This window comes from Macaca thibetana, chromosome 2 (genome assembly GCF_024542745.1).
Source record: "Macaca thibetana thibetana isolate TM-01 chromosome 2, ASM2454274v1, whole genome shotgun sequence".
NCBI lineage: Eukaryota > Metazoa > Chordata > Mammalia > Primates > Cercopithecidae > Macaca > Macaca thibetana.
Genome location: NC_065579.1, coordinates 149,764,710 through 149,780,647, shown reverse-complemented (window position 1 = coordinate 149,780,647; position 15,938 = coordinate 149,764,710). Strand labels below are relative to the sequence as shown.

Genomic DNA, 15,938 nt, shown 5'->3' with positions numbered 1-15,938 from the left:
CCAGGAGTTCAAGGCCAGCCTGGGCAACGTGGTGAAAACCTGTCTCTACCAAAAAAACACAAAAATTAGCCCGGTGTGGTGGTGCATGCCTGTAGTGCCAACTGCTCGGGAGGCTGAGGTGGGAGGATCACCTGAACCCGAGGAGGTCAAGGCTGCAGTGAGCCATGATGGCACCACCGCACTCTAGCCTGGGTGACACAGTGATGGCCTGTCTAAAAAAAAAAAAAAAGAAATAAAAGAAAAATAAGAAATTGTATCCCTCCTCTCCCTGGAGTTTGGAAAGGCCAATGAGGAGAGAAAGGGCAGTGGTGCCAGAGAAGGGAATGGCATCAGAAATCAGAACTGAGGGCTGGCTGAGTGGGCCGATCCCCTCGCAGCCCTCACCTACCTGGCTCCCTGAGGACGGTCAGGTTGGACTTCCCACTGGGGAGCTCCGTGTAGGTGAACATCATGACGCAGTCCTTGGCGGTTTTGTAGAAGCAAAGCACAGCCTCCTGGTCATCTTTCACTGGAAGAAAACCAAGTGGGAATGGCCTGAGTCTCTCTGAGCAGCCCACAGCCGCTGATGGTCGGGGCAGGGAGCTGAGCACCTTGAAGAAGGAAAGGGCATGGGGGGAGTGGGCAGAAAGTCTTAAGAGGAGGCTGGGCCTTTGAAGATGAGTTCAGGTTTCTCACACCAAGAACGCAGTCCCAGGGCTGAATTTAGATGGCTTTGGGGACACGTGGAACACATTAGAGGATCTCCAAGCCTCTGAAGTGTTAGTCAGGGGTGATGTGAAATAAGAGAAGGTTTTAATGGTATCGGGGTGGGGACGGGTGAATGGATTGGCCACGGAAATTAAAGGGATAAAGAAAGAAAGAAAAGAAAGAAAGAGCCATCCCAGCCTCCTTTGAGGCTTGAGTGAGGCTTCATATTTGAGAAACAGCCCAGGCCACTTGGGGCTGAGAGCTGGCCGCAGTGGCCAAGAGGCAGCAACTCCTTCCTGGGATGTGAAATCAAAAAGAACCACAGGACAATGAGGACATTGAGTGAGAGGCTGGTGCCCACCTTGGTGCCCATGCCTGGAGATAAAGTGAGACAGCGTGGAGCTCAGGCTGTCCCCAGCCCAGCCCTGCACGCTGCCTGGCCTCTCTCCTCCATATTAAGAAGCCCCTTCCTCAAGCTGCCTCAGCAACTCCCTCCCCGCTTGCTACCGTTCCCCAAGGTGGAGGCATCCCTGTCCAGGCATTATCTACATTCCAAGGCTTCCCCAGGAGAGGGTTAGCAGGCTGTTTTTTAGGAGGGAAAGGAACTAGGGGAAGTGCAAAGAGAGGCGAGGGGTGAGGAAATGTGGCGGCGATGGCAATGGGTCCTGGGGAGGAACAGAAGGTGAACATCAGGGCGGGAAACGCTTCCCAGCTCTTGCCTTTTTAACCTTTTTAACCTTGCTGCTAGACGGAGCTGTAACCTGGAAGCAGATGAATTTGTGTGGTTATCAGACAGGAAAGCCTGGACTTTCTGTCTCAGCTCCCTTCCAGACTGGGTGAATGTGAGTGAGCATGTGAGTGTGTGCGTATGAAAAAAGCCTGGAAGAAGGAAGAAGAAGGGTAAATGATAGATTGGAACATAAGCTTTCTCTGCCACTCTATCTTAGAGGACTGGGTTGGGAAGCAGCTGTGCATGAACGGCTGTCACTGCTATGAACCAAGCGAACCAGTCCTTGGGCCACAGGAAGGCATTGTTTCCTTCTCTAACCATGTGTACCTGGTTAGGGGCAACTAGCCCAGGTCTGCAGGCAGAACCTGAGGTCAGCCAGGCCGTGCCGCAAGACAGAAGCAGGGGCAGGAAGACAGGCATGTGAGGAACCAGACTGTGGTCTACTCCCCACAGTCTCCTAAGGAGATAGACAGCACCTGGCACACAGTAGGCGCTCAGTGAATATGTGCTGGATGCATACATAGCTCAAATACTAACAAGTAGCTGGGCATGGTGGCACCTGTAATGGCAACACTTTAGGAGGCTGAGGCAGGTGGATTGCTTGACCCCAGGAGTTTGAGACCAGACTGGGCAACATGGTGAAACCCTGTTTCTACAAAAAATACAAAAATTTGCCAGGTGTGGTAGCATGGTGGCACATGCCTGTAGGTCCCAGCTACTTGGGAGGCTGAGGCAAGAGGTTTCCCTGAGCCCAGGAGGTCGAGACTTTAGTGAGGTATGATGGTGCCACTGCACTCCAGCCTGAGTGACAGAGACCGTGTCTGGAAGACAAAAAATCCCTCAAAAGCCATGACTGAAGTGAGTCAAAATAGGGAAGTGGGAACAAGGAAGTCTACAAAAGATGTAAGTTAGGACCAAGACAGACAGGCAGCTGGGGGCCAGGAGTTTGCAGAAGTCAGAGGTGAAGATGGGGGGAAGCCTGCCAGTGAGGGAAGCCTGAGATGCAGATTCCCTTTCAAGGTGCATAATTCCATGCCCCCAACCATTTAAACCATTTTACAGTGTACAATCAGTCGTTTTACTGAACTCACAATGTTGTGTAACCATTCCTACTAATTCTGAATATTTCCATCACCCTAGAAAGAAATCCACACCTGTTAGCAGTCAGTGCCAATTTTCCCTTCTCCCTAGCATCAGGACACCACTAATCTACTTTCTGTCTCCATGGCTTTTCCTATGTTAGACATTTCATATGAACAGAACCATATAATACATGGCTTCTTTCACTCCGCACTGTGGTCAGGCCTCCCTGTGCCGTAGCGTGTGTCAGTACTTCATACCTCTTAGTGGCTCAATAGTGTCTACTGTATATAGACCACACTTAGTTTTCTTTTCTGTTCATCCATTGATGGACATTAGTTCATTTCCACCTTTGGCTATGGTGAATAATGCTGCTGTGAACATCTTTGTACACATTTTTATATGGACATATGGACCTAATTCTCTAGGCTGTATAACTGGGAGTGGAATTGGTACATTGTATTCTGTGTTTGACTTTTTAGGAAACTGCCAAGCTGCTTTCCAAAGTCTGTACCATTCTACATTCCCATCAGCCGTGGATGACGGTTCCAGCACCGGGTCCTCATGGGGAGCCCACAGTTATGCCCAGGAAGCCTGGGCTGTGCCTCCTGACTCAAGGCTAAAACCACCCTCCTCCCCAGGGAGGAGAGAAACCGTGGCTGCCCAGGCGGCGGCGGCACACTCACCGATGGTGTCCACCCATGTGATCACCTCGTCCCTGCACAGGCTGTGGCAGGTCTGGTTGTCAGGTTTCCCGGAGTGGAGCAGCAGGCACTCGACGCAATCTCTTTGGAAAAGAGGAAATAAAGGTGGGTGTCGACAATGTAGAACAGTCCCACACCTGTCCCTGAGCTCCCGACAGTGCAGGACCTGGGAAGGCTTTCATTTCTTTCTAGCCGCAGATGTTCAGCCTCAGGGAATGTGTCTGCTCTGCCTTTCTTGTTGCTATGCGAGGAAGCCCAAGGGTTCTTGGAGGAACCTGTGTGAGTTTAGTGGCATGTCTTGTCTACATGTCAAGTTGCAGACCTTTCAAATTCTGACACCAGGAGCCAAATCCATTTGCACTCTGGTCCATCTAATGCCTGGTGAGGCGTCTGGTCATCACCCAGGGCAGGGATCTCAACCCTCCCACACATTCAACTCTCCAGGGAGCTTTCAAGAGAAACTCCCAGTACCTGAGCCCAACCACACCCCCAGGGCCAGGCTTCCTGGGCAATTCTGATGGCGTGTCGAGGGCTGAGATCCACTGTCCTGGAGAATCTCGGGCTCCAGCCCCCTTCTCCCTCTCAGACAGAGTCCACCTGCCAGGTCCCCCAGGCCTGCTGTCCTCTTAACCCACGAATCAGTCTACACCAGGCTCTGGCACAGGCTCTAGGGTGATGGCTCCCTCCCAGGGAACCCTTGTTCTTTAACAGGGGCCTTCTCTAGAAAATGGATGAGCAGCCCAAAAGTGACAGCTTGAGCCTCTCTCCTCCCACCTCAGGCTAACGGTGGGTGCTGGCTCAATCAGATAGTGGGTGAAAATGCTTGACTACAAAGTTCAATTAAATGGTCAGTATTATACTTTATATCATCAAAACCAAGTTCCAGACATTCTTTCTCTGTCTTAGGAGACATTTGGGAGAACGGGATTCCTGAGGTCACAGGGCGGGGAGCTACGCTCTGGCTGCAGGACTGTAAAGCTGATGTTCAAGGGGAGAGGTCCCAGGCTCCGCTGGTGGCTGGGGGATGGTGAGCACAAAGCTCCAGGGAGGAGAGGGCTGGGGCGTGTCGTTCTCAAGGACTTTGTGATGCCGTGCTGCCTGGTGGCCTTTGAGGAGAGTGAGACCCCAGGAGAGGCGCCTAGGAAACCGGGTCAGGACTCAAGAGCCAGGTGTGCTGGGGAGGCCACCAGAGTGCAGGGGGTGACCTCCTCAGAACCTCAACTACACGAGGGACAGCTGCTGTGCCGCCACAGGCCTGTGGGGACCAAAGGGGCTGTGTGTGCAGAAAGCTCTCTGCCAAAAATACAGAGGGATGTGCAACTGCAATGTGGTTCCTTTATCATCATCTGTTTCCTAACACCTTGGGATTAAGAGACCAGCTACTAAAACATTGCCAGTACAGAAACTGCGAAGTGGAGGAGCAGAACTGGCTGGGAGCTCTGAGACCATTTCACTAAGTCCTCTTTATTTTACGGAGGAGGACTTGAGGTTCTGCAGCCAGATGCCCCACCTCTCAGACTAGGCCTCCTAAGAGGTTCGGATATGCTTAGGAGCTCAACCATCCCTGAACTGGCCACAAAATCCCGCTCTCCTGGGACTGACTTCATGGAAACATTCTGAAGTTAGAAACAAGATGGTAACTCTCCCAACAGTCACAGCCCTGGAAGGCGGGCAGCTGAGACCTGGCTGGGGGCCAGGAAGGGGTGGCTCCAGCTTCAGTCATTCATGCTGACCCAGCTGCCCCCGACCCACCCCTCCCCCCCATCAGCCTCCCAGATTAGCACAGGGCTAAGAAGAGGGCTGCTTTAGCTCCGGGCCAGGATTCTCTGTCCCTGCCGTCTGATTCTCTGTTGTTAAACCACAGCTCCAGGCCACTTCCAGGAAACACTCCCTAAGTATCCATGTGGACATATCAGTCTAACTCATATGCCCCATGTACTGGTTGAAACTTGTAATATATTGTAGTCATGTACTAAAATAAGTCTGCCCTTTAAAAAAATTAAGTTGTTTAGAGAGACTTTGCGCTGAGAGCCTGTTAATTGAAATCAGCTGGGGTTGAGTGTGAACTCACCCGAAGTGAAGAGTGTGGTTGGTTAGATCCAGAAAATGAAGACTGGCTGCTCTGAAACCCCCAGAAAAAAAAGGACGTAGGACATTCAAAACCTGGTGCCTCTCAACAAGCAGCAAGTAGAAAAAACAGACTGATATAAGTCACCATCAAAAGGACTTCATTAAAAAAAAAGTTTCAACTAGGCTGTGAAAGAGACAGAGAAGGTCAGTGTGGCCCAGGGACAAATAAGAAGGAATAGTGGGCTGGGTGCAATGGCTCACGCCTCCTGTAATCCCAACACTTTGGGAGGCTGAAGTGGGAGGATCGCTTGAGTTTAGAAGTTTGAGACCAGCCTGGTCAATATAGCAAGACCCTGTCTCTATAAAAAATAAAAATTAGCCAGCTGTGGTGGTGCAAGTCTATAGTCCTAGCTACCTGGGAGGCTGAGGCAGGAGGATCGCTTGAGCCCAGGAGTTCAAGGCTGCAGTGAGCTGTGATGATGCCACTGCATTCCAATCTGGGTGACAGAGCGAGACCCTGTCTCAAAAAAAAAAAAAAAAAAAAAAAGAAGAAGAAGAAGAAAGAATCATGATATTCCCTTGTGGCGTCTCTTTGCTCTCCTTGCTCCCTTCATATTGTGTAATGAATAATAAATTGTTAAGTCTATGTCTTCTAGGAAATCAGTGCTTTAAACATTTAAAGCTAGAGCTGTTTTCCCCTGGGCTTTTGACTTAAGGCCAATCCTCCATTGCCTGTTGTGCTGTAGGAAGGCAAGACTCGTTTGATGGGCTCCATGTGTATTGTCCTAGCTTGACCCCCACTCCCCATTAACCTAGTGTGCCCCAAGGACTAGGAGCATAGACTCAAAAAGGTTCTGCTGCTGGGAGCTGGAGGTGGGGGCACCTCCCTCGGGTACAAAACGTGGATAATGGCTGACTCCATGCTGGGATGGCCACAGCTATCTGGGCTCCAGATCCAGGATCCTAACCTTCCCCAGGCTGTTTCTACTTGGATCTGTTTTTTCTCTGCTCTTAGCAGATCTAAAGAAGATCTGTTTTTCTTCTTCCTTACTCTCCCCCATCCCCTCCAATTAAACACATTAAAACCCAGTCCTGTCTATCTTGTCTCTCCATCTGCAGCCAGCTTTCATTTACCCACGCCTGGGTTATTTATGGCAAATGTCCAACCAGGGGTTCTGCCACCCAGAACGTTTCTGAGCACAGACTGACCAGCAGCCACTGCAGGCGCAGGGAGCATGAACTCATTTCATTATCAGCCTGAGCCAGACATTTGGAAGGGAAATCTGCCAAGAGAAAATCACAGATGCGTTCCTCAGCCAAAGAGAAGCGACGTTTGTATTATGATTTGTTTCTTATCCTCTGTGTCCCTGCCTCCTTAGCATAGATAATGATGACACAGCTGTTTCTCCAGCAAACTCCAAGAGCAAATGCCACTCCTGCTTTCCAGGGGCATCATTCTGTAATTCCCTCTCATTTGCACTCTGGTGGAGCATGCGGGGCTGAGCAGAAGGAGGTCAGCACGGCTACGGGAGGCCGTGGCCGAGGCTGGGGCCCAGGTCTAGACAATCTCTGCGTTCAGCAGCAGCGCAGAGCCCGCGTTCTATTATCTGTATAAATGGAGCAGAAAATTCAAAAGCCATTGCAGTGGTTTCTGGCATGCCTTATTTAGGTCGGGTGCCTTTATCTCCAATTTACCCTTTTTGAGACAGAGTCTCACTCTGTTTGCCCAGGCTGGGGTGCAGTGGCACGATCTTGCAATGTCCCTCTCCCAGGTTCAAGCCATTTTCCTGCCTCAGCCTCCAGACCAGCTGAGATTACAGGCATGCGCCACCACGCCCAGCTAATTTTTGTATTTTTAGTAGAGACAGGGTTTCACCATGTTGGCCAGGCTGGTCTCAAACTCCTGACCTTAAGTGATCCACCCGTCTCAGCCTCCCAAAGTGCTGGGATTACAGGTGTGAGCCACCGCGCCCAGCCTCTTTCCAATTTACCTTCTGGTGATGTTTGTCAGCATTTCCCATAGGGGTTCTGTGAAACACTGCTTGGGAGATATCAGTGTGGAGGATTAAATTCATTTGAAAAAAGATGCACGCTGTATTCTCCTGTGAAAGCACACAATAGTACACTCAAGGCTCTGAGAAGGTGCTATTTTTGGTACCAACACCAGTTTAATTTCACTTAAATCTGTGATCTTGTAATTTCTAAATGTGTTTAGGAACAGAGTAGCAGTTTTGTATTTCTTGTTGTGTTTTTGTTTTCTTACAAAACCCTTATGGAACCAGTGTTTGAAAGCCACAGTTTCAGTTACTGTTGGTAAGGGTGCGGCTCCCCAGTGAGGCTGGCCGGGTGGGAGATGTGGGAGGTGGGGAGTGGAAGCTGGCCGGCCCTGAGGGCTGCCCGGCTGGACCACAGGCCTGGCCTGGGTGAGAAGTAAGGTGGGGCTGTCGGTGGAACCAGTACCTCTTGGTGCTGCACGCATCCGGGCAGGTGGGGCACTTCTCACACATCTCCCCAAAGGCCCCCGGCTCCGTGCATTGGCACTGCCCACAGAGACAGTGCCCGCGCTCACTGCAGATCTGGCCATCTTTGCCCCGGCATGTGCTGATGTCTGTCGAGCAGTTACAGTTGTCCCCGATGTAACCTGCATGGCACTTGCATTCCCCGCAGTGACACTCACCATGGCCTAAAAGGATACATGTGGCATATCAGCACCTGCTCACCTTTACACACAAGTGCAGAACCATCTGGTGCCCCATATGCCACGACTGGGATTCAGCAGAGAATGGAACACCAGCTCTGCCCTCAGAGCCTATTTGGGGAGATAGAGGGCCTAGAGCCAGCATGAAGGGACAGCAGGGGACCCTGGCAGCTGGTGTGGCCAGGCTGGGTCTAGACTAGTGCTCCAGGTTGGTCCAGAACTTGGCCAAGTTGGGCCACAGGGCCAGGACCCAGGGAAGCTTCCTCCTGCCTCAGTTGTATGAATACTGGCCCCCAAATATGTTCCCACTCCAATCCCCAGAGTATCAATGTTACCTTCTACAGCAAAAGAGCTTTCACAGATGAGATTAAGTTAAGGATTTTGAGATGAGGGATTCTCCTGGATTATCTCTGTGGGCCCCAAATGTAATCACCAAGGTTCTTCTGAGAAGGAGTGAGGGAGACTGGACTACGCAGGAAGGTGGCAGTGGGACAACAGAAGCAGGATGCTGGCTGCTGGTCTGAAGATGGGGAGGATGCCAAGAGCCAAGGAATGCAAGGAATGTGGCTGTGGAGGCTGGAAAGGCCAGGAAGCCGATGCTCCCTGGGAGCCTTGGAGGGAGTGCAGCCCTGCTGATACCTCCGCGTCAGCCCAGTGAAAATGATTTCAGGCTTCTGACCTCCAGAACTGTAAGAAAATAAGGCCGTGTTGCTTTATGTCACTAAATCTGCAGTCATCTGTTACAGCCACAGCAGAAAACACAGTTGTTCTCCCTGAGTCCCAGTTAGAAGCTGAATTCCTGCCCAGGGACCCGAAGCCCAGAAATGGATGATTTAGGAGCAGATGCTGAGAACAGGAGCAGCAGCAGCTAACACTCACCAGGGCTTCCTATATGAGCACCTTACACGTAGAAACGTGATGAATCCGCACAGCGACTTATGGGGCAGGCATTATTGTCCTTGTTATATGAGGGGTGAAACCAAGACCCAGAAAGATGAAGCAATGGTTGATGGTCACGCAGCTGGTGGCAGCAGAGCCAGGACTCAAACCCAGAGAGTCTGGCTCCAGAGTCCATGATCTAAATACCAGGGTCTACTGCCTCCTATGAGCACACCCAGCCAGGGCGAGAACCTGTGGAGGGATGCCCTGGCCCTTCCTTGCAGGGGGTCCTCTCCATAGCCTGCAAGGGTGGAGAGGCGGGCGCTGCCCCACTCAGCAGGTGTGAGGGCAGGAGTATCACTCAGCTCAGAGGAATGTGTGTGTATGTGTGAGAAAGCAAGTGTGTGTATGAGTGTGTTTGAGTACAAGTGTGTGTAAGTATTTAAGTGTGTGTGTGAGAGTGTGTTTGGGTGCAAGTGTGCATGATTGTGTGTGAGTGTGCTAAAGTGTGAGTGTATGAGTGTGTGTTGGAGTGCAAGTGTGTGTAAGGGAGGATGTGTGTGTGTCTGAGTGTGAGTCTGTGTGTGTTGGAGTGTGAGGGTATGTTTGTTTTGGAGTGTGAGCATGCTGGACTGTGAAAAGACTAGACAGCACCATCTTCCAAGGGACCAAGGGCCTGACAGTGGATTCTCCATTTTCTACACAATCAGAGGCAGAATGCAGTGCTATAATTGGTACTTTTTAAAAAATCGACTTTGTATTATTTTTTTCCCTAATGCCATTATGTGAAGGCTGATATTAATACAACCAAGAGTTTCATTTGCTGAGCACCACCCACAAACTAGTGGGTGACTGGAGAGGCGGAGTGGGGAGTCCTTTCATTTTACTTCCACATCTGAGTCAGTTACCTGGCTTGTTAACTGGATCCCAGCACCTTCCCTGAGACCACCAATGTGTGTGGCCCACAACATAATATAGGTCAGGACTCAACTCCAGAAAGCCTCTTCACCCGCCACTTAACTTCCTGCCCCTGCTTCCCCGGGCTCCGTCCACTCTCTGGTGCCCAGAACCTGTAGGCGGCAGGGAGACCATCTGGACAGCCAAGCCTCCCAACCCTCCTGTGCTCAGACAGCCTCTCTGCTTACTCAGGGGGCTCAGAGCCACAGCAAATGTGTGCTGAGCGGGTGCCCTCCCATGTCACAGGCAGCACTGAGGCAGATGGCAAGCCCTCCAGGAGAGGCAAGGAAAGCCAGACTCGGGCCCGGAGTCCGCTGTGGAATGCAGTCTTAACTGTGTAGATGTGGGCATGGGAGGGGTAAGCCACTGGGAAGGGCAGTGCCCTGCCGCTCAAGGATTCCATAGTGGAGGCTGGGGGAATGGGCAGCACGAGCTCATCCCCGGGAGGCAGAGGGCGGCCCTGCCCCTCCTCTCCACCAGTCTGGGACCAGCGCCACTTTTGAGCCTTGGCAGCAGGAACTCCCATGGGGAGCCTTCACAGGTGAAATGGATCCAATCCACACCGCTCCCTCACTCTCTGGCCTCAGGGACCACATTGGTCAAGAGCCTGGTTTCAATTACAATGGCTCACTGTCAGGGGATTATTCCCTGCACCCCAACATTCTGTTAGGAAAAGTTCCAAATCTGCAGCAAAGTTGAAAGGATTGTGCAGTGCACACATACATATCCTCCCCACGCAGATCCTACCTTCGCATATGACCTGCTGCTTGACTGCACACCTATCCAGCTGTCTGCCCTTCCATCAATCCGTATTTTTAAAGATGCATTACAAAGTGAGTTGCAGACACTGGTGTACTCTAAGGGCAGACTTAATACGGCTCGGGCACTCTCCGATGGCTTGTACATCACGCCATCCCCAAAACACTAACATACAAAGAGTAAAAGGCATGCTCAGTGCTAAGCAACAAAGACGGCACAGAGACCAGGTGGGGATTGTTTGCTTTCCTCCTCTAATTGTTGTTGGCAGCACTATAAAATCATCCAAATACAATGTGGTACAATGTGTCAAAGCCTCAAAGGTTTGGAGGTAGCCTATTCTTTTGCTGAAGGGCCTGGCTTGGGGTGAGGCATTTGTGTTGAGGAAACTGGCCTTCCATGTGAAAAGGCCTGCTTATCGCAGAGAGGCAGCGAGTCAGGCAGGGTGCCTGCTGCTCTTCACTTCCCCCCGGGATGGCTGGCGGGCGGGGAAGCCTAGCTGCTTTGGGTATGTCTGATACCTTGCAGGCCCGAGAGTTCCACAGCCCAGCCCAAGGTCAAGGCGGCTGAGTGTGCCCCTGACCTAGGGTCTGAGAAGAGTTAGGAGTCAAGGGTTGGAGAGGGTGGGAGCTGGTGGCTCACTAGAGGTCACCACCATTCCTTGGAGAGGAACAGGACTCATGGCCAGAGCTGCTGGCCATTCCTAAAAGCTTCCTACCACCCTTGAGCCCAGCCAGGAGCTGCCAGGAAAGCAGCGGTGTGTGGAGCCCAGCCTGCTTCTGGGGATGAGTCAGTGGGAGCCGTGGAGGGGCTGTGGGACATCAGAAAACCTTCATCTACATGACGTTTTGGCCTCCAATATTTGATGACTCCAAAGCAAAGCCCTAGCTGGCCAAACCAGAAAATAAGCCCCAGGCTTCACGCTTGATGAAATCTCTGAAGCCACCAGAAGGCTTGTCCTCTGTGACTCTGATAATAGTACCAGTTGAGTTTACCTTGGGTAGTTCCCTGCCTTTCAGAGTTCATCGTAGCCTAAAGCAGCGATGGCAGACGTTGCACATCTCCTTCTCCACACTTGTGGCAGACATTGCTGTATCCTCACAGGACATAGGCCCCTTCTTCTCCAAGGGGCCTGGGCTTGCCCTCAGCATCCTCAATGCAGTCCTCCAAGTAGGTTCTACCAAGTGGTGGGAGCTGGCACACAAGTCACAACTACCTGCCACCTTGGTTGAAACCAAGACGTCCAAGACTCCACGACCCAACAGACAGTCAAAAGCTACATACGCCTGGTTACATTGTATCCCAATTCACATGTCTCAGCTCCTGCCATTGAGCCTGAACCTGCCTTTTCCTCAGCCTGCATGCTCAGAGATTGCCAGCATCTTTTGGTCAGCCCCGGACCCTCCTAATGTCCTAGGAGGAACACATGTCATTAAAAGGACCAGGGTCATTTGGCCTGTCCCAAGGATCAATAACCTATCAATCACCATCATGGGGATTGGGAACAACATCCCAACTGGCTGACAGTGCTCAGAGGACCTAAGTCAGGACTCTTCATCAAAACAAAGCTAACGTCTAATGCTACCTCGGCAAAGGGAATTGAATTTAATGATGCCCACAGAAAAAATATTTTCATTACACACAGATAGGGATGTTGAAGGACATGCAAAATCCCTGTGCAAGCCGTGAATTGCTACACATGCGGGTTATTATTAGTACCTTTGTTACAATGATTGATAGCCAAATGGACAGGAAGTTGTAAATGTGTCTATTTATACAGATTTTCAGCTTTATAGAATTCAACAGCTTTCCATCAGCAAAACAGTGCTTGTGTGGGCTATGGGCCAAGACACAGCCTCTTGCCTCCTCTTATAAAATTAAATGCTGGCTATTCAGAGGAAGGGGCAGGCTGGGAGGTAGGAGGGGAGCCAGTGGCCCTGTAAACCCAGGGAGACATGAGAGGAAGCCCCAGCATCAACGCTCTGTGGACATCAAGGAAGGCAAATCCTAAAGCAGCTACCAGGCTGCACCACAAACCAGCGAGGACAGAATCCAGCCTGCAGGGCGTGAGGAGGTGGTGACAGTGAGCGTAGGGAACTCCCACAGGTAATTCCCACAGGTAGGGGGAGATGGAGGACAAGGAGGATGGGGGATTTTGCAGATGGGATAGATTTGAACATTCTTCAGATTAAAGAGAACGATTCAGAAGAAAGTCCGGGCGGGGCGGGGAAATGAAGGAATCAAGGGAATGGCAAACTGAAGAGCTCACAGTAGAGACAGACTGGGAGAAAGGAGAGGCTGGGCTGAGGGCAAGGGTGTGGCCATGGGGAGATGCTGAAGCCTTAAGTTCCAACAGCAGAGGAGTTCAGGGAAACAGGGTGACCAGCTGCGTGACAAGCTGAGGGCACGGGCTGGAGCTCAGTTCAGATCCCTGTGTCACTTTGGGCAGGTCCCTAAGCTTCTCTGATGATCCATTTCCTCCTGTGTCGATGGGGATAATGCCTCCCTTGCAGGAATGCTGTCAGAAATATCAGCGCTATTCCAAGTGATCTCTGACACGTGGGGCATCAGGACATGGGAGCTGGCATTGCTGTGGGTGCCACTGGAGCTGACACTCTAGGAACTCAGAGACCCACGTGTAGTACAGCTTGTCCACAGGGAAAGGCAAGGCACCCAGAACAGCAGGACTTGGGGCAGAGGGCGAGAGTGTGAGGCAGGATCAAGGTCTTTGGGGAATGTAGGGGGTGACCAGGAGGTACATGACAGGAAAAGTTGAGGGATGGCACAATCTCAAAAGAGGAGAAGGAGCAAAGGGGATGGAAGGCAATGAGCCAAAGGTACTACTAGGGGGCGAGAAACATGTGACCTGGGTGTGAGAGGCCCCCCACCACCAGCCTCCCCAACCTCCCACTACCCTGTGGTCTCAGGGACCAACAGAACCAGGAGAAGGAGCGGGTGGGGAGTTGTGCATAAGGCTGAGGCTGAAGAGGAGCCTGTTCACCATGAAACATGGGCAGTGGAGAACAGGGCTGTGCTATGAAGAACCACCTGGAAAAGGGGGCAGTGGAGTGCAGCAGTTAACGCAGGGATTCTGGAATCAGGCTGCCCGGGCTGGTCTCCTGAATCTGCTATTCACCAGCAATGGCTGCCATTTCACCCTTTTGTATATTGGTTTCCTCACTTTTAAATGGGGCCAGTAAAAATGCCTTGCGGGTAGGGTTGTTGTATGAGTTAGCTCGCTTAACCTCTATAAACCACTTAGAAGAGTGTTGGCTCATTAAACATCACTGCCTTATCATGGCAGGGTGTTGGGGAAGCTTGGCACAGGTCTTTTTGGAGGATGTGCAGGGGTACCCTTTTTGTCAGCTTGAATCACAGACTTCCACAGCTAAAGGGCCCCATGAGGTTACCTAGACCATGCCCAGTTGGAGGCAAGAACAGCCAGGACTGAGAACGCCCAGGGCCTGAGGGAGCTGCTTGGCCAGTCTGAGCCTTGACAGGGAGGCTCACACCACAGAGGCCCCCTTCGGCCCTGCATGGGGAGCTCCCTGAGGCATGCCAGAGCAGGGCGCAGTGGCCCTCAGCAGGGCCTCTGAGGCAGGGCAGGGGACCCTCAGGGAGGCCTCTGAGGCAGGGCACGGGGACCCTCAGGGAGGCCTCTGAGGCAGGGCACGGGGACCCTCAGCGGGGCCTCTGAGGAAGGGCACGGCACGGGGACCTTCAGCGGGGCCTCTGAGGCAGGGCACGGGGACCCTCAGCGGGGCCTCTGAGGCAGGGCACGGGGACCCTCAACTCTGGCCCAGGAACAAAGCCACTGCTCCATTTACCCCCAAACGCCACTCTGGGTCTGCAGAGGCCCAAGGCAGCCGTGGGTGACTGCAGAGGACTAGCAGGAACGCAGTGGGGCTGCAGGAAGGAAAGAGCCAGCTTGGGATAAGGCAGAAATGAGGAGGGGTTCTCTTCTTCCCATCCTCACCTAGCTCAGTGTTATAACCAGGCAGACGTCAGGGCCTCAGGGTACAAACCATCTCTCCATAGCTGGCTCAAAAATAGTTTCCACTAGCTCTGGAATGCACTGTGGCTTCCCTGGCTTCCCTCAGCGCAGCTCCATCCCCTCCGGGAGTCCATTCTGGCTCACAGAAGGCTGAAGAGGGAGGACTGGGCTCAGCGCCTGAAACAGGAGGGCCGTCCCCCTTCTCTCTTCTCACAGCCCGGTCCCCCTCCCCCATTCCCCCAGTCGGTGTGTCCTGCACACACACTCACTTCCTCCTGCTTCCTCTCATCGTCTCCTCTCAGTTTCTGCCTTAGTTCCCCCCCCACATGTTTCCCCACTCTCCTCACATCCCCCAGGAACCCTTCCCTCTCTCCAACAGTGTTGCCTCCTCCTCCCTCTTCCCCTCTCCTCTGAACAGGCGGCCATGTAAACAGGAAGTGGTTCAAAGACAGAGGGAGTGTGGCTGGAAGCCTTTACCCCTGGGAGGTAATTTCCCCATCACCCAAAGTCAGATTTCATGTGTGTTCTAGACAGCTCTGTGTGAGACTCTGGGCCCAGCTTCTGGAACTCTCCATCAACTTTCACAGGCAAAGCAGGAAGCCAAGTCAGCAGCTGTGTGCTTCAGGTCGCTGGTGTCTGTGTGACTGGGGCCGTGTGACACTGTCGAGCCAGGGCAGCTGGGATGAGATTACAAAGCTCGGAATGCGCAGCGGCTGGGGAGAGCTGGGCGCTGGGGAGCTCAGTGACGGACCTGCTTGGCACTCACGTGCTAGGCCAATCACCGTCCTCTCTGGAGCACCAGAGCCAGAGCCGGGATGGGCTGTCTGTAGCCAAACACATACATAAGCTTGCGAGGACTGCGGCCTCTGTCTGGGGCTTGAAGATTTCCTGGGGGGAAATCCCTCCTAAGAAGCACTATTCCTGGCTCTGCTGACAAGCAGGTTGGGATTACGTAACACACCCTTTGTCCTCCCATGCCCTCATGTGTCCCCACCTGGCCTGTGCTGCCTCGTGTTCTCGGGGTGTCTCCAAGCCTGGTCCCCACGGCAATGTGCCCATCCCACTATTTTCCCTCTCCCCTCCATGCGCTGGTGTTGATTCTACAAAAAGTAAAGAACAGAGATTTCTGAAATGCACAGGACGTGTTCCCAGCTCCCTCACAAGGGATCTCAGCTTGGGTCCAGGCACCTCAGTAGCAACTGAATAAACCTCCAAGGGCAAGAGAGAAGTTGCTCTTGAAAAGTTTTGTTCTCACCATGGGTTTCCTGCACTTGTAAACAGCATTACCATGCCCGGGGGCAGTTACGGATTGGAGAACTTGCCAACTAAGGGCTGTTTCTTTCGCAAAGAAAGCACACCTGTCCCTTGCTTAGCACCATCCCT

At 52.3% G+C, this 15,938-nt stretch overlaps 1 protein-coding gene across 1 annotated transcript in view; it reads right to left on the bottom strand.

Annotated features, from left to right (window-relative positions):
• Positions 1-15,938, bottom strand: part of ITGB5 (integrin subunit beta 5) — a 122,592-nt gene that overhangs the window by 2,877 nt on the left and 103,777 nt on the right. The window contains exons 11-13 of the mRNA XM_050781635.1: positions 7,732-7,954; positions 3,184-3,284; positions 389-508 (exon numbers count right to left, since the gene is read on the bottom strand). Coding sequence (XP_050637592.1) covers positions 389-508; positions 3,184-3,284; positions 7,732-7,954 — 444 coding nt within the window. The remainder of the gene's footprint in view (positions 1-388; positions 509-3,183; positions 3,285-7,731; positions 7,955-15,938) is intronic.